We start from the raw sequence: 24,169 nt of genomic DNA on the forward strand, positions 1-24,169 counted from the left end.
TTCATTTATTTGAGAGAGAGAGGACATTAAGGGGGGGGCGAGGGTCAGAGGGAGAAGCAGACTCCCTGCTGAGCAGGGAGCCCGACGCGGGACTCGATCCTGGGACTCCAGGATCACGACCTGAGCTGAAGGCAGTCGCTCAACCAACTAAGCCACCCAGGCGCCCCAAGAATTGTATTTTAAAGGGGTGGAACCAAAAGGCCTAGGTGAGAGAAAAATGAGGAAACTAACTCAGCTTCTCTTCAGTTGTTTTTTTTTTTTTAAGATTTTATTTATTTGAGAGAGAGCACAAGCAGGCGGAGGGGCAGAGGGAGAGGAAGAAACAGATTCACTGCTGAGCAGGGAGCCCAATGCATGGCTCGATCCCAGGACTCTGGGATCATGACCTGAGCCAAAGGCAGACACTTAACCGACTGAGCCACCCAGGAGCCCCTCTCCAGTTTTATAAATAGTTGAGTAATGCAATATTTCTACATACCAGATAGGACATTCTTTTTTTTTCCCTCCATAAATATCATTGAGATTTTTAAATTTATTTAGAAATTTTCAATCATCAGTATTTAGGAGGAAAATTAAGTCTACTTATGGGAGCATTGCCCAAGCATTAGAACTCAATTAGCACAATAGATCGTAGTATTTCTTCTTTATTCTGTATAATAACCCATTAGAATTGTTTAATCTTAATTTCAGTTCCTTCTCTTTAAAGTGGAAGTAAAAATACAAGTCCCTCTTGTCTATAGGGGAATGGGATGGATGTGGAAAGTCAGAAACTCAGTAAATTCAGTACCTTGTTTTTTACTGAGGTTCTATCTATTATGCAAAATGCTATTGTTGCTCATAAATGAATCATGTCATCTCACTACTTAATGGTTAGAACTCAGTGTTATAAAGATAATTTTTGAAGTCTGATCTCTTGGGTCCCTAGAAATTAGTTTAGTCTGCTTTTTTTTTTTTACTCCTTTGATAGAGTAAATACCAATAATACAGATGTATCACTCAGAATTTAAAATTAGGTGAGTTGGTCTTTGTGTTCCAAGAGGTTTAAAGAATCTTTGTGGTTGGAAAATCTAAATTCTAGATTTTTAATGATGGATTATATTGCTATTTGTATTATAATTATATTTGTTGCTATTTTTATTTTTTATAAAAGCCTAATTTTAATGAATCAAATGATATTGATGTTTCTGTATGAATGCATATATTTAATAGTTAAGTGCATTACTGCATTATATGAATATTTATGCATATTTTATATATATAATTTTGCTGCAGTAACCTATGGGCTTAACCAGTTTATCTGTTTTTATTAATACTTTGCTATTTTTATAGTCACTTCAGCGTTAATTTTTAAGATTAATTTCTTTGTAATCATTTTTCAGGGAACCCATATTGAGATGTCTATTGGAATTATTTTGGGAATTTCAACTATGGCAGGTATTTAATAAGTCATATTATTATTCCATTGTACTTATATTTATAAAACATTTTAGCAGGTTAGACTTAGAAGAGGATGATTTATTTAAATAAATTTACTCATTGAGATGTCTATTAGTTTGTCTCCTTAATCCTATTCTTCAAATTCTTAATTTTGTATATGTAGCACTTTTTTCCTGAGAAATTTTAGGCACTTTATGTTAGTTAATAAGTAACAATGCTGTACTGACTATGTTAAAGTTAAGTTTTTCTCTTAATTCAGTGTTACCCCAAAACCTTTTTACTCTTGTTTTTACTAATTTATTTTCAAGTTGGGTAGAAAAATCAAAGAAGGAAATATAAGATTGAAAGTCTAATTTGGTTCTATTACTTTCTTTCCCCTAGTTACCACTCTGTTTTTCATGATAGTGAAATTTAGGAATGGTTCAGTGTTGTGTTTATTGTGTAGAAAGCATGAAGTAGATGAATTCATGAAGGAGTCACTTCTCTATGATTTTCTTGAATTTCAGAGCTATGCATAAAGCTTTACTTTAACTTCCAAATATCCAGATTTCCTTAAATGTAATGAAAGATAAAGCTACAAAATACTGTATAGGTATTGAAACCAAAATGGAAACTGGCTTCCACAACAGAAAAAATCCTACTACTTGATGGAAGCAGAACACTATAATCCCAAGAGACTTGTGTTCTATTTTGCAATCTTGAGATTCAGAGCTATCCAATGAGTTACTTTGGATATAGTTGTTGTAGTTTCAGAAACTGTGATTACTCTTCCAGATCAGTGCTTTACTGATGATATAGTGATATATTACAATGATTTTTCTGACTTCCATCTAACAATTCACTTATCCACTTCTCAATTTTTTAGCTGCTGCTTTGGGAAATCTTGTGTCAGATTTAGCTGGACTTGGGTAGGTCCATTCATTTATTCATTTGTGCATGTGTGTTGTTCTCTTTCTCTTCCCCATTCTTTAATTGAGAAAGATAAAAAATATGGGACGTTTGTTGTGTGTGTTTTCAAACTAAAGTTTTAAATTTAATATTTCTAAATCAGTAGTACTAAATCTTCAGTGTGCATCATATACAAATACCTGGGTTATACCTCAGAACTTGTGTCTCTGGGTATAGGGACCTGGAATTTGTGTTTAAAATCTTCTCAAAAGATTGATACATGAAAAAGTTTTTCTAAGACGACTGTAATGTAAGCAGAGTTTAATTCTCATTTATGGAAGTATTCATGTGTATTTTATAGACATTTCCAAGGTGAGACAGGATTAAAACCAAGAACCCCATCATTATTTCACCCCACTCTTCTCCCACTAAGCTCAAAGATAAGAGATATGGCTCAAATGTGAGGATACTGACTGGGCATGTTTTCTGGAGAGAGGAACTTTCAAAAAGAATAATGGCCAGAGCATACATGGGTTTGGCCTGTTTTTGCTCTCTTTATTCCATGTGGCTGGAATGATGAAACAAAGCAAGGATGTCTACTTAGAAAAGGCCAGCTTTCTCTCTTTCTCACTTTACATTCTCTCTTCCAAGCAGCACATGGCCTGGGCTGCCTCCTGAGCTTGAGGAAGGCTGGGAAGGATAAATTAGACTAAGTTGGCATTAATTATTGTGATAAACATAGTCTCTTTTGCTCAGTCTTTGGCTCTGTTTTTTCCTTCCATGGTTCATGAGAGTGGTAAGTTTTGAGATTTGGATTTGGGCCTACTAGAAGTTTACTTAGCCTTATAATCTAGGAATAGGCAGCTTCATAAGTGATCTGACCCTGTGTATTAGACTTCTGTACTGCAGTTTGGGGCCAAAGCTACTGTTAAAACACAAAGTTTCTTTGCTTCTGGGCCAGAGCAGAAATTTTATATTTCTCAAATTCCTGACATAAATCTATAATGATATCACCCTTTACACATTCTGTTTCCCCATTTCCAACATTAAGGTTAATAGTGATAATATTACAGCTACTGTGATATCTTTTTATATTTAATAGAACCAAGTGATCGAATAGATTTTAAGGCCATTTAATTTTAGATTGCATCATTAATTATTTTTGATTAGAGATAAAGATTTTGTTGGGAGTCTTTATGTTTAAGAACTATTTCTCCTCTGCCTTTAAAAAATATCATTAAATAACAAATGCATTTTATTGATTCTTAGGTACCCAATTTTTTTTAGAACTTAACATATCTGATATTAGGATCCATCTTGTAACTGATGTATGCATAGTTTAACTGGCAAATTTTTTTCTTTCTTACAGTTCACAAAGTGAGTTTATATCCAATAAATGATGGGAAGTTAGACTTGATAAATACTTGAGATTGCCCTGAAAATTCTAGGCTGTTTTACTTAGTATATCAATCTAATATTATATATATTTTTAAAGATTTTATTTATTTATTAGAGAGAGTGAGCGAGAGAGAGAGCGAGCAGGAGAAGGGGCAGAGGGAAAAGGAGAAGCAGACTCCCCACCGAGCAGGGAGCCCAACGCGGGGCTTGATCCCAGGACCCTGGGATCATGACCTGAGCCGAAGGCAGACGCTTAGCCACCTGAGCCACCCAGGCACCCCAATCTAATATCATATGTTAACGTGCTTTGCTTTGAATTTGGAGTAAGTGCATGACTGTAATTTTATTGCAAAAATTTTTTATATACCTTGAAATGATCTTTTAAAATAAGAGAGAGGTGTGCTTGGATGGCTCAGTCAATTAAGCATCTGACTTTTTTTTTAAGATTTTATTTATTTGACAGAGAGCACGTGTGCGCACAAGCAGAGGTAGCAGCAGAGGGAGAGAGAGAAGCAGGCTGTCTGTTGAGCAGGGAGCCCCCCATGCGGGGCTCAAACCCAGGACCCTGGGATCATGACCCAAGCCCAAGGCAGATGTTTAACCAATTGAGCTATCCAGGTGCCCCAAGCATCTGACTCTTGATTTTGGCTCAGGTCATAATCTCAGGGTTGTGAGATTGAGCCCTGTGTTGGGATCTGCACTGGGTGTGGAGCCTGCTTGAGATTCTTTCTCCCTCTCCCTTGGCCCCTCTCCCACCCCCTCAACCCCCCTCCTTGCTCTCTTTCAAAAAAATAAAAATAAATAAAATAAAATAAGAGAGAATAATTGCTCTAAGTCAATTAGTTTATCTATCTATGAATATATTAATATTAAAATATTTTGAATTGTATATATTTATGCACAATAAAAATGAAAATTGTAAAAAACATTTACACCATTTCTAGAGTGCCAGTTACAGGTGTAAAATTATTTTGTTTCTTTTTGTAGCAATTAGTTTGTTATCTGAGGACCTTTGTGTGTCTCTTTAAAAACTTACATTCTGTCCTTGTGTATTTTTAAAGACTTGCAGGCTACGTTGAAGCTTTGGCTTCCAGATTAGGCCTGTCAATTCCGGATCTTACACCAAAACAAGTGGACATGTGGCAAACACGTGTTAGTACACATTTTGTAAGTACTGTATATGGTTTATGATAATGAATTCAGGTAGCCAGAGCAAGATACTGTATAGTTCAGTCCTTTGAGAAATTTGAGACTAAATTGATTTGAATGGAGTTTTTAACAAAAATTGTCTAAACTTTGGCAGTTTTCAGAAGAACAATAATTTTTTAGTGTCTATTTTTTGTAGGTGTACTTGATTTTTAGAATATTCTTTATATGATTCAGTTAATGTGAAGGAATATCTGTCATGTCCTTGAGACTGAAGGACATAAAATGAATATAAATTACAGTTATTTTTAAGAATTGTTTAGGTGAAGAACCAGACATGTAAACGAATGATAATTTAGTGCAGTTATAGAATTATGCACTAGATATAGCAATAGCACAAGTAAGAGAATTAATACTTTGTGGGGAGAAAATTCTTTTGGTGGGAAGATTTCTTGGTGATTATTGGATCTAAGCTGATTTTTGTGTTCTTGATGAGATGTTTACTAGGTGAACAAGAGAATTCTGAATACATTGACTAGCAAGTAGAAAGACATGATAAAAACAGGGTATGTTCAGAGGAATACAAGAAATTAGGTATTGCTGGACTATAATATGTAGTAGTTGAAGATTGAAGCAGCAGTAGGAAACAGCATTGGAGAAGTAAGAATGGATCAGACAGGAAAGACACTGTATAAGCTACACTAAGGAGCTTGAACCTCATTCCTAGGTGATGGAGTGCTAGTGAAGAATTTTAAATAGAAAGGAAACTGGATGGATCACAATGCCAACAATTAAGTCAAGAAGAAAAGGAGGAAGGACAAGTTAGTAAGAAAAGGTTATGAGTTCTGTTTTCGATTCAGTAAGTTGAATTTGAGATGCTTATAAGACATGCAAGTGGTGATACCTAGTAGGCATTGGAATTAAAAGTCAAGAGTTAGAGAGGTCTGAATTAGAGATGATGAGTATTATCAATCATTCATTCAACAAATATTCATTTTTTATCTACTGTATGCACAGTACATATGTAGGAGTTTTGAATATATTGGTTAACAAAACAAGATCTTTTTTTTCTGGTGGATCTTAATTTTAACAGTGGAGAGAAGACAATAAAAAATCTGATAAAATGTTTAATGTACTAGAAGTTCACAAATGTTAAAGGAATTAAAGAAAAAAAGAAGGCAGAGAAGGGTAAAAGTGGTTGGGAGTGCTGGGATGGAGATAGCTTGCAGGATTAAATAGGAAGGTCTGCAGGCCTCACTGAAAAGGTGATAGTTGAAACCATGGGAGAAAGTGAGATTATACAGGACAGTGCTTCTCAAAGTGTAACGCCAGGGCCAGCAGGATCAACACTACCTGGAAACTTGTTAGAAATGCAGATTTCATGTTCCACCTTAGACTTACCTATTTCTTTGTAAAAAATCATATATATGTGTCCATATCCTGCAATTTGTAGATAAATTGAAGTGAGATTAGCTGGCTAATATCTGCCACAGTTGTTGAAGAATCAGGATATTCTAACATTCTAGCAATTTGGCTTAACATTTTAGCACTACAGTTAGGATCAAGAGAAGATTATTTTCGGGCTTTCTTCTCATGTAATTCATAATTCTGTTTTCTTTCTGTATTATAAGCAGATCCATTCCCTTTTCCTATTATAAAAGTACTTTAATTACTAAGCTAGTGTGTGTGTGTGTGTGTGTATATATAGTGTGTATATGTGTGTGTATTTTGATAAATCTTCTACCAGCATATGAAGTGATTCTATTTCTTAGTTGTTGACTCTGCGTCTTTTATGTTAGGATCAAATCCACTCTGTAACATAACATTCAATTAACAAATAGCCTGAAGTAATTTAAGTTAGTGATCAGCAATCTATTCATGACATAAGCTAACTCTGACATTTACCCATAATGGAATATATGCAAATGCACATGTGGGTTCCTGTTGACATAGGTTGTATTTTAAAACTTCATTTGTAATTTGGCTGTTTGAAACTCAGAAAATATTTTCTTGCAGAGCCATATTATGGATGTACTCAAGTTCTTAGGTTAGCCCCAGTGTAGTTAATTATAAGGCCTAGACTATCATAAGACCTGATAATAATATATAAGTAACTGATTTTTCAATGGAAAGATGTTTCAGGTTCTGAATCAGGGAGCCAGAAAAGGATATCCCACTTCTTTCCTCCCTCTCTGCCCTATTGACTTTATGCCCCATTGAGATAATTGGGTTGGAACTCATTAACTGGGAATCCTACAGGGAGTGGGGAGGAAAGCCTTGGTTTCCATGGACAATAGTAACAAGCATTCTAACAGAATGGGTGAGAAGTAGAAGTGGCAATGGACATTTCATGTGTATGGGAAAGTCAGGAATCTAAAATAAAATAGTCTCTGTGTTTATAAATAAATATAAATGAATACAAACTCTCAGGTCAAGATAAGAATCTAGGATTAACTTTTTCAGCCTCTGGAATGAAGAAAATTTCTGCTTATTAAAACTCTGTAGGAGTGATTCTTTCCAAAGTTTGACATGATGAAAATGACAAGTCTGACTGTTAATATAAAGCATGGGCATACCACCATCACTACTACCATGACCAAAAACCCAAAAATAACAGAATTGAAAATATTTATGCAAGCTGTTGTCAAACACTAATGTCTAATCTTGAAATTTATTAGAAAACTTGTAGGGTCTGATAGATAAATGGACAATGTATAGGAAAAAAACATTTTATTCAAGACTGTTGGTTATGTAGCTGTCATAGCACCTGTAATGTTTGATAGAACTTGTTTTATTTATTTGCTTTTCTCTGTATAACTAACTGGAAGTTCCTGGGAGAGAGAGAGTGACTGCGTCTAATTAGTCTTTCTCTCTCTGGTAGCTAGCACAGAGTTTGGCACATAGTAGATTCTCAATAAATGTTTATATGAAGAAATAAAACTTAATTGAAAGAGGCTTAACCTTGATGATCATCCTAGAAATGCAAATTTAAAAAATTATTTACAAAAATAAAAATTTTAAAGTGTTCATAGAGTAGGTATGGTTGTACAAAAATTGATGTGTGTATATCCATGTACATATACATATACATATACATATACAGTTGACCCTTGAACAAGCTGGGGGTTAGGGGCACCATCTCCCCCATGAGTTGAAAATCCACATATAACTTTTGACTTCCCAAACACTTAACTACTAATAGCTTACTGTTAACTGGAAGCTTTACCAATAACATACATAGTCGATTAACACATATTTTATATGTTATACATATTATAAACAGTATTCTTACAATAAAGTAAGCTAGAGAAAAGAAAATGTTGCTAAGAAAATCATGAGGAAAAGAAAATACATTTAGGAGTACTGCACTGTAAAAGCCCACATATAAGTGGATCCACACAGTTCAAACCTGTGTTGTTCAAGGGTCAACTATATTTCAATTGGTATATATGTTTTTGCAGTCCTTTTTGTGTAGAATAGACAGCATGGCATTCATTACCTTATGAATATGCACAAATATTCATATTATTTTATTTTTAAATAAATCATTGGGAAAAACTATACATAAAAATGTTTATTGTAATATCACTTATACTGGTGAAAAAGTAGCAGTGACTTTTAATGGTATAAGGAGAGATTTAAACAGATTATAGGCCATCAATTCAGTGGAGTTTAGAAGTTTTCTATTAAGTTTATGAAATAGTTTGAAAAAAGAGCTTATTATAACATATGTGGCTCTGGGGTAAGAATTGAGGCAGAAAACAAAGCTATGTTTACATAACGATTAGACCTACATATAATTAGGTATACATGGGAATAAATATTGAAAAGGAATATATACAAAAGGAGCAAATCCAAATATATTGAGAGTATTTGGTGAGGTTTTTTTTTCCCCTATCTTCAGATGTTAAAATGTATGTACAATTTCTAAAAGGTATTTTTCTGCTTGAATTTTTCTTTGGTGTTATTTCATGGCAATTTGAAAAAACTTTTCCTAGTTGCATTGAACTTTAAATATTACTTGTTCTAGAACCTTTTTGTAGCTTATTTTTTTTTAATTGAAGTGTAGTTGACATACAATATTATATTAGTTTCAGGTGTACAACCTAGTGATTCAACAATTATATATATTACAAAATATCACAATTAGTATGGTCACCATCCTTCACTATACAAAGTTATTATAACATTTTTGACTATATTTCCTATGCTGTACTTTTCTTTCTCATGACTTATTTATTTTATAATTGGAAATTTGTACTCTTATTGCCCTTCACCTATTTCACCCATACCCTCCATCTCCTCCTCTCTGGCAACCACCACTTTGTTTTCTGTATCTATGGGTCTGTTTCTGCTTTTTGTTTGTTCTGTTTTTTAGATTCCACATGTAAGTGAAATCATATGTTATTTGTCTTTTTCTGTCTTATTTCAAGTACCATAATACCCTCTAGGTCCATCTACGTTGTCACAGATGGCAAGATTTCATTCTCTTTTATGGCTGAGTAATACTCCATTGTGTGTGTGTGTGTGTGTGTGTACATGCACATACATATGTGCAATATATATGTATGTATACATGCATATACATATACACCTGCATACATGTATATGTATGTGTGCATGCACATACACATATACTGCATCTTCTTTATTCATGTATTGATGGACCCTTAGGTTGCTTCCGTATCTTGGCCACTGTAAATAATGCTGCACTAAATATAGGGTTACTTATATATCTTTTCAAATTAATGTTTTTATTTTCTTTGGGTAAATACCCAGAAGTGGAATTAGTGGGTCATATGGTATTTTTATTTTTAATTTTTTGAGGAGCCTTCATTCTGTTTTCCATAGTGGCTACACCAATTTACATTCCGACCAGCAGTGCACAAAGGTTCCCTTTTCTCCATATCCTCACCAATATTTGTTATTTCTTGTCTTTTTTTTCTTAATTTCAGTCTAGTTAACATACAGTGTTAGTTTCAGGTGTACTATAAATAGTGATGGAAAAATTCTATATATTACTCAGTGCTCATCAAGATAAGATAATCCTCTTCACCTGTTCTACCCACCTCCCCTCTGATAACCATCTGTTTGTTTTCTGTAGTTAAGAGTCTGTTTTTGGCCTGTTTCTCTTTTTTCCTCCCCTTTGTTTTTTCTTAAATTCCACATATGATTGAAATCATATGGCATTTGTCTTTCTCTGACTTACTTCACTTAGCATGATGCCGTCTAGATCCATCATGTTGTTGCATTCTTTTTTATGGCTGAATAATATTCGTGTGTGTGTGTGTGTGTGTATGTGCACTTGGGCTGTTTCCATAGTTTAGCTATTGTACATAATGCTGCAATAAACATAGTGGTACATATATCCTTTCGAATTAGTGTTTTTGTATTCTTTGGGTAAATACCCGGTAGTGTGATTACTGGATCATATGGTAGTTCTATTTTTAATTTTTTAAGGAACCTCCATACTGTTTTCCACAGGGCTGCACCAGTTTGTATTCCTACCAGCAGTGCATGGGAGTTCCTTTTTCTCCACTTCTTGTTTCTTGTGTTTCTTATTTTAGTCATTCTGACAGGTGTGAGGTGATATCTCATTGTGGTTTTGATTTGCATTTCCCTGATGATTAGTAGTATTGAGCACTTTTTCATGTGTTGACCATCTGTATGTCTTCTTTGGAGAAATGTCTATTCAGGTCTTCTGCCCATTTTTTAATCAGATTGTTTTTTGGTGTTAAGTTGTATGAGTTCTTTATATATTTTGGATATTAACCCCTTATTGGTTATATCATTTATAGATATTTTTCTCCCATTTAGTAGATTGCTTTGTCATTTGTTGATGGTTTCCTTTGCTCTGCAAAAAGCTTTTCAGTTTGAAGTAGTCCCAATTGTGTATTTTTGCTTTTGTTTTTTCTTGCCTGAGGATACAGATCCAGAAAAATGTTGCTAAGGCTGATGTTCAAGAGATTACTATGTTTTCTTCTAGGATTTTTATGGTTTCAGGTCTTATAATTAGATCTTTAATCCGTTTTGAGTTTATTATTGTGTATCGTGTAAGAAAGTGGTCCAGTTTCATTCTTTTGCGTGTAGCTGTCCAGTTTTCCCTACACCATTTATGAGACTATCTTTTCTCCATTGCATATTCTTGCCTCCTTTGTCATATGTGGCTTATTTTTACATTTAAGTTACTATGATCAAAAGAAATGCAATTACAGTTGAATTTTATAGTATATAGTAATTATTTATCGTAGATACTTAGGCAAGGATTCTTCTTTCAGGGATAAAATAACTTTCAAAAAATGTTTTCTTTTGTTTCCTTAGGGCAAAGCTGTTGGGGTGACTATTGGCTGCATTCTAGGAATGTTTCCTTTGCTTTTCTTTGGAGGAGGTGAAGAAGATGAAAAACTGGAAAAGAAAAATTAACCCTCTTAGAGTATCTATAAAAAAATGTAAACTAATGTACCTCAATTACTAAATATGCTGTCACAACATTTAGGAATTAAGACAATAACAGTGTATAGATATGGGATCAAATAATTCAGCATGTATTATGGAAAACACTAACTTATTGTGGCTTGGTTTTCTTAGGACATCTTTTTAAAAATGTTTAGTATCCATTTTGTGTAAATTGTTGAAATGCTTTTTCATCAATGGCAGTCAACATTTTACCTTTTTCTTTTTCTTTATATATCAAAATATCATTTAAGTATCAGTCATTGACATACTGTACTGAGTTGGGGTTTGAGTATTTGTTACTTCATGTGTGTGCATGCATGAAAGGATCTTCCGTCTTCGCTGTTGTTCTCTAGTTACAACTCAGCCTTGAGATTTTTGCCACATTATTTAAGGTGTTTAATATAAGTTAAAGGTTTTTTTTTTTTTTTTTACTCTATTTGGCAACATGAATTTGGTACTGTTTTACATTGAACACTTACAATCATATAATTTTAGTCATTTTTTAAACTCTTAGTCAATTCAAGATAAACACACACTTTAAGTATTCTAAGTATCTATTACTCATTTTAATTTTCTGACCTCACTGTCTCAAGAGCCAGAGGTTTAATCAGAATGAGTAATTATGTGGTGTCCCTACTACATAAAACCATGTATGTTAATAAGTGTATTATTTTTAGTTGATTTTTTTAATCTTTAATTTCTCAATTTTGAATCATAACATGGTAGCTTCTGCTCCTAAGGAGAAGAAAATGATTATTTTAGGGTCTTTTATAAATGGGGATTGTGGAATTAAGGTAAAATAAGGGGTTTGACATGACACTTGGAGATTAAGAAGCTAAAATTTTTTTTAGAGAAAAAGAAAATGGGAACTGTCAAGATAGCTTATGGTATAAGTGGTGAAGTTGAAGTTGTATTTGGGAGGTTAATGAGATACAAATTTGATTGTTTGGGATGGATTTCTTTTTCCCCAAAGCATCTTCTCATCTGGATTGAATGAATCTGAGTCTCCATACTCATAATCTGATGTTTTGTTTAGTGTGTTTTATTTCTGGATAACTTACTTTGAGGTGAAGACTAAATATTTTATATTTTTCTTTTTTGCTATGAATAGTCTAATAGTCAAAAGTTACGTGAGAAATCTTTTTTTTTTTTTTTTTTGGTCTTCTTCTTTTGTGATGTTTAAATAATATTCTAGGTTGAGATTGCTTTTCAGCCTTGCATATCTAACATATATAGTACAACTATATATGAGTCATAAATTTTAATTTTATGAGCCCTTAAAGTTTGTTAGCATGTGGTCTGTTACATATGCTAAAAAATTACTCTTACTTGTAAGAGTAAACACATCATGGAGGAGAAAAACTGAAATTAAAATAACTGGGCCACTGAAATTATTTATGTTGCTAAATAGATGCAAAAGAAGGAAAACTTCTAAGATGGCTGTATTTATAGTTACCTTAGTTTAAAGTTTCATTTGCACATATTTACTTTGACCTCTTATTTTCAGAGGGGCTGTTTTTTCCCACAAGGCAATTTGTCATAAATTACCATCTGTGCACTCCAAAATAATTTAGAGCTCTCCTTGAATCATAGATTTTTGAGAAAAAAGAAGAAAATAAATCATATAATATAAAAATAAATATATGACATTCTTATTATGTACAAATAATACAGTAGTCTCATTTGATGAAATTAGAATTATAGAACTTGACTTCTTAAGGAGAATTGTGGTTTTTATGTTCCACATAGTACTACATACACACCAAAAAGAATTTTTTTTATTATTTTAGCTGAAAGGATTAGAGTGCTTACTTAAACAATTTTTTTAAATGTCTAAGTGCATTTGTTCCTAACTTGTATATTGCCAGTCCTTTCTGTTTTCTAAAAACTATTTTATTGTGGTGCTTAATTTTTCTTATTAATTAAATCCCATATCCAGAAACCTTGCCTGTGAGTTTAGAAAGGGCTTTGATTATTGGTTTTCACTTTTTGCTCTTGAAAGTAATCCAGTCCTACGGAAGATTTCAGTTTAGCTGAATGTCTACAGAATTATTTAAAGTGTCAAAACATAGCATATATAACCTTCATGTTGAAAGATATTTTAATTTGGGGGCACAATAAGTATTTGAATCATTCAGATAATTAACTTTCAAAAAATGGAGACCTTTTGTCCTTAACCTAAGGTACACATCTTTTCAAGATCTTATTCTACATGAGTATTGGTGCTTGGCACAAAGTGATTTCTGAAAAATGGCTCCCTTTAAGATAATGACTTCATAAAATCATAGTTTCATGGTACTTGTCACAAATAACCTTATTTCAGATTGAAACTGGAATCTTTTTTCTCATATTAGCTATCTCTTTATTGGAAGCACCATAACTATAGTTAAATACAACATGAGCTACTTTAGTACTGTTCGTTTGAAATTCATGTTGTCTGTGTATTATGATTTATTGACTTGTTGATGCATGTGAATTGGGTGCATTTTGTTGCCACTGTATGTTAAATGGTGACCAATGTTTTTACAAAGGAATTGAACAAAAAAATATCTTTTACGAAATTTGGGATGTGGTTTTGATTTTGAAATTTGATTTTCTTCCTAATCTCTAAGGGAGGACTCTGGTTATTCTGTCACTAAAGGAAATAGAATAAATAAATGCAGATTTTTTACAGGGTTGTAGCAATGTCACTGAGACAGTAAAATGGAATTATTTACTACCTCCCTCAAATCCACATTGGTGATCCATTACAGATTATGAGAGAAGAATGATCCTATATTGAGACAATTTGATCTTTAATAGAATGTCAAAAATAACACTAGAGAGATTGGCATAAATCACACTGATGGGTCTTTATAGCAGAGATAGCCAAGCCTTCTGTAGAATAATGCCTCATTTACTCCTTTTCTGTAGGAGGTGAATTTTGAAGGTAACGGAAGTTTATCTTTCACACAAAAAGTTTGTGTAAACCATTTTGAAGTAAATCTTCCTAATTTTAGAATTATATTTTCTTCCCATCTTAAAAGAATGTATTAAATGTAATGTCATCTTTTTCTTAGTGGCTAAGCACCATCCCCATGGACATTATTATTGTGCTGTAATGCAGTGCCTCAGGAAAACTTTAATTTTCTTCCCATCTTTTTACTGCTCTGGGCCTTTGGCAACTCCTTCTCTCTCTAACTTGCCACTTCTCAGCTGTATGGATTTAGCAACTAGATAGCCAGGCTTACCAGGAATTTTGGGGGAAATATTAGGCTATGGAGCCTGAGTGAGATGATGATGGTGATAATGATGATGATGATGTTAGTTCCCTTTTATTAAGCACTCACTTGCTGTTTTGTAAGTATTTTACACACTGTCATATTTAATCACTTTAAATAACGACGTTAAGTTGGTGCTATTATTATCCCTATTTTATATTGGGTAAATTTTATATGGAAAGTTAGTAGTAGACCTGTGAGGTCACTACTAAAAAGTGGACTGGAATCCATTGTTGTCCAAGTTTGAAACCTGTGTTCTTAGTTACTATGCAATAGGGCATCAGTTGTATGGACTTTGTAACGTCTCTTCTCTGCTTACATTCCTTTTTACCTTCAGATTTGTGGAGTTGTTTTCTTACTGATAATCTAAGGGAATTGTGCTTATAATCTCAAGGTTCATTTAAGAAATTCTATGCTTACTATGTGCTCACAACTGTTCAAGGAACTGAGCAAACAGCTAGAACATCCTCATTCTCGTGAAGTTTATTCTGGGGAGGGGGGCATCAGTGGGGCAAATATACACTGAAATATTTTTTATTGCAGACAGTGATAAGTTCTAGAGATAAATGAAACAAAGTAAGGGGCATGGAAAGTACCAGTGGTCATATGTGAGGGTTTGTTTGTTTGTTTGTTTATTTATTTATTTATTTATTATTAATTTTATTATGTTAGTCACCATACATTACATCATTAGTTTTTGATGTAGTGTTCCATGATTCATTGTTTGCATTTAACACCCAGTGCTCCATGCAGTACGTTCCCTCCTTAATACCCATCACCAGGCTAACCCATTACCCCATCCCTTCCCCTCTAAAACCCTCAGTTTGTTTCTCAGAGTTGAGGGTTTATTTTTTTATTTTATTTTTTTTAAAGATTTTATTTATTTGAGAGAGAGAGAATGAGAGAGAGCACATGAGAGGGGGGAGGGCCAGAGGGAGAAGCAGACTCCCTGCCGAGCAGGGAGCCCGATGCGGGACTTGATCCAGGGACTCCAGGATCATGACCTGAGCTGAAGGCAGTCGCTTAACCAGCTGAGCCACCCAGGCGCCCGAGGGTTTATTTTTATAGAATGCTTAGGGAAGACCTGAAAGAAGTGAGAACATTAACAATACATGTTAAGGAAATCTCAGACCTGTGAGATATATTTCACTTTGGAATGTCTTGTAAGATTTTTTTGTTTGTTTCACATTATTAATGTTTTCTGGATTAAGTCTAAATACTAATATTTAAATATTAGGATTAATACTCCCCGCATATTTACTGACAGCAGTAGAGGGAAATGGCCCAAGAAGCCTGGGGAAGCTACCTGGGAATTCATACAATCTGTGGTTAACCCATCTGCAAATTATTTAGGGTTTGTTTTGTGCTCATAATGAAATCTTACTAACAGATCACTTGTTTTTACCAAAGCAATAATTGCTATTGGTATATGAGTTGTAACACTGAAATTGGTTTTTCTTCTTTAACTTTTAGAAATGGAGTACTACTTAAAGCGAGGACATATAACATTTTAATTTTGAAGCTTCAGGACTTTTAGTGTCTACCGATCTTTGCTGACAGCAGTATGAAGCACATAGTGTTGTATATTGGCTTTTATATTAAAATTTATGACATCAAACATGTTAATGCCATTGACAGGTTTATGAATGAAAGAAATTTGAACACTTTATTTTACTGACACCAATTAAAAAGAGTAGGAGGCACCTGAGAGATTGTGTGATTTGACAAGTCCAAGTCAAACTTTTTGTTCACAGGAATAGAAAGTGAGAATGATGACTGAAGAATTAAACTTAAAAGGAACTACTTTTGAGGGGAGAAGGGGTGGACCTTCCAAAACTGTTGGATAAAGGAATTTTCTGTGAGAATTGTGAAATTCAGTAAAGGTTTGCCATTTGCTAATATGAAAGCTATACATTTGTGTAGTGCTTTACCATTTATAAAATAGTTATGCAGATGCTAGATATACATGGAGTTCAAGAGAGTTAGTTGAAAAAAAACTGGGGGTACTTTAATTAGAATTAGAGTTTTTCTCTCCTGCATGTCAACCCCACCATCACCATTCCTGCACAACAGTGGTTATTCTGTATCTCTTTACCTTATGTCTCAAGTGCAATTGTTTTCTTCCTTATTTTCTCTTCTTTTCCCCAACCTTGGACTGATGGAAATGCAGTTTTTATAATTTTTATTATGTTCCGTGCTGTTATTTTTAATGTATATAGGTCAGACATTTTCTCTTTTTCTCCCTTACCCCCAGTTGGGAGGAGAAAAAATCTAAATTAGTTTTTAGTTCATTTTATGGTTAACAGTTTTAACCTTCCATAGTAATTCATACCCACATTTCATAAGAAGAAAAAGATCTGACTGTGCTTCGAATGTCAGTGCCACAAAGGCACATAGTGGGCATCCACCAGCCTGAAACATGGTGGGTGTTCAGTAGATACTAGTTTAATGGGTCAACTCTTGCCACCCACATCACTGTGCACTTCTCTCTAGGAACTTGAATTCTGGCTTGACTCCCATCCCATTGTCTATCAGTAGTAAACACTTCCTAAGTCATGTTCTGTATCATTTTTGAACTTCCCACATTTTGCTTCAGGTAGATTGGTTCATGGTTCATCTTCTACTGGCAGTTCTCTAGTCCATTGTTTGTAACAGTCAAATGCTTAATGGGATATATAGTATGTCTATATCTCCTGTTCTACTGGTTATCAAGGAAACAAACGTTCTTTGGTTGGCATGATTCATTCTTAGTGAACTTGTGTTGGGAACCAATGGTGACCACTTTACTTTCTCTTTAATCTGCACTAATTTTTCCCTTGAGGATTAATGTCAAGTATATTAGTCTACAATTTCTAGAACCTATCTGCACTCCTCTTTTTTCTGAGTAGGGCATTATTTACCCAACTCTGAGTTTGATGGTACTTTTCCTGATCTCATTATTTCACAGAGTACGCAAACCAAAGATTTTAAAATGTTTTGACTCAAGACTCCTTTGAGCTCTGAAAGAAAAATATAGAGGTCCTCAAAAACCTTTTGTTTGTTCATGAAGGCTATAAAAATATTTATTGCATTAGAAATTATAACTGACAAATTACAAAAATATTTACAATTTATTTTAAAATAATAATAAACCAACTTCATGTTAACATAAATGATACACATTTTATGAAGATTATTTTCTGAAAGTATAGTGAGAAGAGTAGCATTGTTTTTACATTTTTTACAGATCTCTTCAATGTCTGGCTTGCTAGAAGACAGCTGGATTCTCATATCTTTCTGCATTCAATCTGTTTGATATTTGTTTTGTTTGAAGTATATGAAGAAAATTTTGCCTCACACAGATATATAGTTGGGAAAAGGAAGAATATTTTAATAACCTTTTTATATGACTGTAGATTTATTCTTGGACACTACTAACACTGTAGAAGGGGTAATTTCTAAACGGTTCATTGCACTGTAGAATTCAAAACCATATCAATGAAATTTTGCACTGGGTTACATTAAAACCTCTTGTTCTACCTTGCACTTTGAACATTTTTCCCCATACATGATTTTATAACACCATGCATTCAGCATTTGGAAATTATTGGTTCACCAAATTATGCAGATCCTCCCAATGTTAATACATTTCCCACATAAAATTTAAAAATCATGTATAATATGACCAGTGATATCATTTTAAAAAGTGCCTCTTAAGTATTGGGAAGCTTTCAAATTCAGATGGCAGATACATGTTTCCCAAAATTCTGATTTTCACGTGAAAGCTTAAATTTTGTCATTGGGAACACATACCATTAATTTTCCTTGAAGTGACAGTTCATTCATGTTTGAGAAAAATATCTGCCAAATATGCACATCTGAATAACCAAGTTTATCTCACAAAACAATCTCATAATTGCTTTTCTCCAAGATAACCATCATATTTTGGTCTCCCCAGAAGTATTTTGTGCACATTTGCCTATTCATATAGAATATTAAAAAGACATTTACTCAACAGTCAATTTTTAAAATAAATAATTTTTACTGCTTTTTGAAGGACACTGAGTGAAGCTTTTCTTCTCCCTCTCCCTCAACTCCAAGTGCATGGCAATGAAGAATACAGTAACTACTGGTGTCTTCATTCATTCTGATGTTGGTGCTTTTACCCACCATGGGTTTTGCACCATCAGTGAACATGTCACCACTGTGAAAAAGGTAAATAAGGGTTTAGTATATTATGAAAATTGTTTTGACCTCACAGACGGAATCTGCAGACCACGCTTTCACACTTTGAGAACTGCCATCCTGAACTTTCCTAATTAGTTTAGATTAGGTTTAGCTGTAAGTAACAAAACCCCAAAATAATAGTAGCTGAAACAAGATGGACATTTATTTCTCTCTCATATAAAGTTGTTGTGGTATGTTGCCCAGGGCTAGTATGCTAGTGTAAGGGTTATGTTCCACAAAGCAGCAAAGCCCAGATTTCCATCCTTCTGCTTCATTCATGTAATTAGTTTTTGTTCTCAGTAGTCATTTCATGATCTAAAATGGCTGCTTCAGCTCCAGCTATTACATCTGCAGTCTATCCAGGAGGAAGGAACTAGAAAGAAAAGGGCTTGAACCAACTTTTAAGTTGCCACATGACACATCTACTTATGTATCAGACGTCCATCATATGAACACTGAACTGAAAGAGATGCTTGTAAATCTCCCCATATGTATGGCTGAATATATAGCCAAAAATTGAAAGAAGGGAAGGACATTTTGGGGGAAAACTAGCTGTGTATCACAATCTACCATTTTGGCTACCAAGTATTGATGTCTCACCTTTTTCTCTATATGGAAAACACCCATCCACAGGGGAGTGGGCTCAAGTTTCCATGCAGTGACTGCATTCAACTCCAGGAATATACTATTCTCTCTATAAGGTTTTAAACTGGCTCATTGGTATCAGATATCCTATAAATGAAAAAAGTATCTGCCCCTACATACCAAGTATGCAATAACCACTTCTATTGAGAAAGGGAAAGAATAAACAGTACAACCATCACTAGTTGCTAGAAATTATTAAGTCTACCACCACCATATCTCAGCTCATCTATTTGAAGGCAGTGGAAACCTGCCTAGGCAGGACTCCAAAGAGGAGTGAACATTTTAAAAGTGAGTTGACTTCTAAAGCTGCTTTTAGCTTGGGAGCTTTTGTCCATTCTTGTTGCAGTCAGGAGGCTGATAATTTTGGTTTTGTATATTTTAAGTCTTGCTTCTAGGGGACAGAAACCAGGAGAGCTTTTGGTAGAGATATACAGAAGCCTCAAGCATATGTAATTCCCTCTCGGAAAATTTGCAAAATTGTAGAGCTATTTAGGACAGAAGACAAAATTAAGCAGAGAGCCTTATGAAACAAAGACTAAATTCAGAACCTGCTGGAAGAAGGGGATCTGGGCAACAGCCTAGGTTATCATTTGAAAATTCTGAAGGCCAGGGCAAAGGTAGAAGAAGCCTTATACCAAGGTTTGGAACTCTGCCTTGATTTATCATGATTTCTAGCTTGATTAGGGTGAACACTATATTGTCCTAGCAAAAGGAAGGATGAACCTCTCTGGAGGAAGATATCACCTTTACAGAAGCCTGTAAAACTTGTATGTATAACACCTGGAAATTAATTGAAGATTCTGAGACATGCCAAAAGATAGGACCACATGACCAAAAACTAAGGAAAAAAGATACAAGAATAGACCCACAGATAATCCAGATAATGGAGTTAGCTGACAAGAACTCTAAAATAACTATGTTATTTTTCTTTCTTTTTTTAAAAGTAAAACAAAAGATTATTTATTTTGGAGAAAGAGTGCAGGGAGGGACAGAGGGAGAGGGAGAGAGAAACTTCAGCAGACCTTGCTGAGCTCAGAGCCCAATGTGGGGCTTGATCTCAAGACACTGAGATCATGACCTGAGCTGAAACCAAGAGTTGGATATCTAACTGACTCTGCCACTCGGGGTCCCTCTTTTGTTTTAATTTTAATTTCAGTATAGTTAACATATGGTGTTTTATATTAGTTTCAGGTATACAGTATAGTGATAACTATGTTATTTTTGTTTGAGAAAAGTTAACGGGGGAAAAAATGAAAAGGTAGAGGCTTTCATCAGAAAGTTATTCTATAAAGTTAATCAAAAATAGACATTCTATAACTGCATACAATATCTGGAATTAATAACACATTAGACAGATGTAACACTGGATTTGCACACAAAAGACAGAATTAGTGACCTGCAAGATAGGTCAATAGGAAACAATACACACTGAAGCACAGGAAGAAGAAAGTAATGGAACAACCTTTTGAGGCATATGGGCACAATGAAATGCCTTTATTTATTTATTTATTTATTCTTATGTTAATCCCCATACATTACATCATTAATTTTAGATGAAGTGTTCCATGATTCATTGTTTGTGTATAACACCCAGTGCTCCATGCAGAATGTGCCCTCCTCAATACCCACCACCAGGCTAACCCATCCTCCCACCCCCCTCCCCTCTAGAACCCTCAGTTTGTTTTTCAGAGTCCATCGTCTCTCATGGTTCGTCTACCCCTCCGATTTCCCCCGCTTCATTCTTCCCCTCCCGCTACCTTCTTCTTTTTTTTATCTTAACATATATTGCATTATTTGTTTCAGAGGTACAGATCTGAGATTCAACAGTCTTGCACAATTCACAGCGCTTACCAGAGCACACACCCTCCCCAGTGTCCATCACCCAGTCACCCCATCCCTCCCACCCCACCCCCCACTCCAACAACACTCAGTTTGTTTCCTGCAATTAAGAATTCCTCATATCAGTGAGATCATATGATACGTGTCTTTCTCTGTTTGACTTATTTCACTCAACATAATACCCTCCAGTTCCATCCACGTCGTTGCAAATGGCAAGATCTCATTCCTTTTGATGGCTGCATAATATTCCATTGTATTGAAATGCCTTTAAAGATGTGTAATTGGAATCTCAGAAAGACAGGAAATAGAGAATGGGAGGAAGAAGGAAAACTATAAAGATTTAAGGACCCAATTTCTCTACATGATCACCTCAATAGATGCAAAAATAAATTGACAAAATCTAGTAAAACAAACACCCATACATGATATACAGATGGCATATTAGCACATGAAAACATGCTCAGTGTCATTAGTCATGAAAATACAAATTAAAACCACACTCACTAGAATGGCTAAAATTGAGAAAAATACCATATCAAGGGTTGATGATGTTGTGGGACAGCTGGTTCACAGTAACACTACTGGTAGGGATGTAAAATGATACAACCACTTTAGAAAAGAAACTTGTGGGTGATGGATGCATTCTTTATCTTGATTATGGTGATGACACATGCCAAGACTCATCAAATTTTATACTTCTTTAAAAATATTTTTTATTTATTTGAGAGAGCGAGCACAAGCAGGTAGAATAGCAGGCAGAGGGAGAGGAAGAAGCGGGCTCCCGGCTGAGCAAGGAGCCTGACACAGGGCTCAATCCCAGGACCCCGGGATCATGACCTGAGTCGAAGGCAGTTGCCCAACCAACTGAGCCACCCAGGCACCCCAAATTTTATACTTTAAATATTTGCAATAAAGTTGTATAAAAAATAGCCCCCCCAAAAAAGAGAAAAAGGAAAAACATTATTGCTATAAAGTTGTCTTTCACCCCACATCCTCTGAACAGGAAATAATTTCTAACTCTTCTTTGTTCCCAAATCACTTCTTATGTCTATTATAGTACTTATCAGATATCTCAGTTATCCATTATTCTAAAACTTAGAGGCTGCAAACAATAATTTACTGTTTCTCACATTTCTGTGTGCTCGCTAGGCAATTTCTCTGCTGGTCTTGCCTAAGTTCAGTCGTGTGGCTGCAGTCAGCTGGTGAGTTGGCAAAAGCTGGAGGGTTTAAGATGGTCTGGGCATAGAGGGAAGACTAGGATCTCTCTCACCACATGGTTTCTTATCAGGTCTTAGTCTAACCAAATCTTCTTTACATGACAGTTGGGTCCCAAGATAGTAAAAGTAGAAACCATGAGGTCTCCAAATGCCTATACTCTAGATTTTATGCCATGCAACTCCTGCCACCCTCCCTTGGTCAAGACAAGTCACAAAACTGGCTCAAATTCAAGGAATGAAGAAGTTGACTCTGTTGACTCTATCCTTTTAGTGTGAGAAATGGCCATGTCATACTGCAAAGGGGCAAGGACACAGGAAGGCATTATTCATTAGAGACTGTTATTGTAATCATCTGGTCTTTCAGATAATGCCTTTTTATCACATCCATGTTTTTAGTACCTGTATCCTTTCTGTTATAAGTTTCTTGAAGGTAGGATCAGATTTTATTTATGTTCGTGTTTTTCTTTGCAACTATGGCAGACCTTTGCACACTGTGTAGTAAGTGTTGACTTTTTCCTGGATTCTAAGAGAAATAAAAAGTCAGTGGAAAAAACTTAAATTGAAAATGCATCATTGCAGTAGTAGGGTAGAAAAGATATATTGCAAAGCCTTTAAAATCATAATCTCCAGAGCAGGCAAAAGCGAATAGCAACCATTGATGAGTCATCAGAATATCTTAATAATCATAACATTGGTTTTTTTGGCAAAGAAGGAAAGGTAATACAGTCCCCAGTTTTATAGGTGAGAACAGTTGCAAATCTCTTTAAGCAGCTAGACCTTTATTTAAATACAACTCTTCTGATTCCATATTCTAGGCTCCTTTTTTTCTTCCAATTTTATAGGGTTGCCTTGTTATAGGCAATTGGAGAGAGGGGTGGATAACTTAGGGGCTTTAAATTTACAAACTAAACATTCTGTGGTTGGTGTCCTTTTTGTATTTATTTTTCCCTGTGTAGCAAGTGAAAGATTCAAAAAGAACAATGCTTAAGGTGCTTAAAATAAACTTTCCTCATTTCCTTCAAGTCCTTTCTATTTCTAAGCAGTTGGATTTCGAGAGAAAAAGTATGTTGTCGAGCGGTTCTGCCAAAAGCTTAGTCCAAAATCTTTAGTCTTTCCTGGAAATTGTAGCCAGTGTTTTGCTTTTCTGCTATTAACACATTACCCTTTGCATGCCATCTGATATTTGGCATATTTTATAAACAGGCTGAACACTCTAAGCTAGATCCCAGCTACATTCAGGTTTTATAATTATATCTTCCTGCAGTATTCTTCCTACTCAGATGGCTAATAAATAGTTACTAATTTGAGATTCAGCTTTTCTCTTTGTCTCTGCAAAATTTAGAAATTCAAAATGCAATTCAGAAAAAAATACTTTCTACACTTACTTCTACCATTATGTGTTTGGTGCCCAGTAATGAACCAGATTATGAGGGAAGTGGGTCAAGAGAATCATGAGATCCAGCTCCTTTTGAGGATCTTCTGCTCTCAGGGAGATGGACAACCTTTGGGTGCTCTAGAATTCTGTAAATCTGAGTGACACACATGGGTCACAATGATGCTGTTAAGTTCTTATATTTTATTATAGTTTTTTTGTATATAATTCAGCATTGGGGGACAAAGTAAGTCAGCTTGACACATCATATGGGTTCGTCTTTACTCGGCAGTAAGACTTTATGT

At 34.7% G+C, this 24,169-nt stretch overlaps 1 protein-coding gene across 12 annotated transcripts in view; it reads left to right on the top strand.

Moving 5' to 3' along the window:
• The window catches only part of TMEM65 (transmembrane protein 65), a 229,607-nt gene that overhangs the window by 51,315 nt on the left and 154,123 nt on the right, over nt 1-24,169 (top strand). For 5 of the 12 annotated variants that reach the window (XM_045895925.3, XM_045895926.3, XM_054512465.2 and 2 more), the window contains 4 exons: nt 1,380-1,434; nt 2,303-2,345; nt 4,785-4,890; nt 11,191-14,015. In XM_045895925.3, coding sequence (XP_045751881.1) covers nt 1,380-1,434; nt 2,303-2,345; nt 4,785-4,890; nt 11,191-11,292 — 306 coding nt within the window. In that variant the 3' untranslated portion in view covers nt 11,293-14,015. Of the gene's footprint in view, nt 1-1,379; nt 1,435-2,302; nt 2,346-4,784; nt 4,891-11,190; nt 14,016-24,169 lie in introns of those variants that run through there. The other 7 variants (XM_064587908.1, XM_064587909.1, XM_064587912.1 and 4 more) reach the window with 4 other exon arrangements.

The sequence above is a fragment of the Mirounga angustirostris genome, unplaced genomic scaffold (genome assembly GCF_029215605.1).
Source record: "Mirounga angustirostris isolate CCGP_5_RB_7025 unplaced genomic scaffold, mMirAng1.0.hap1 SCAF_4, whole genome shotgun sequence".
Taxonomy (NCBI): domain Eukaryota; kingdom Metazoa; phylum Chordata; class Mammalia; order Carnivora; family Phocidae; genus Mirounga; species Mirounga angustirostris.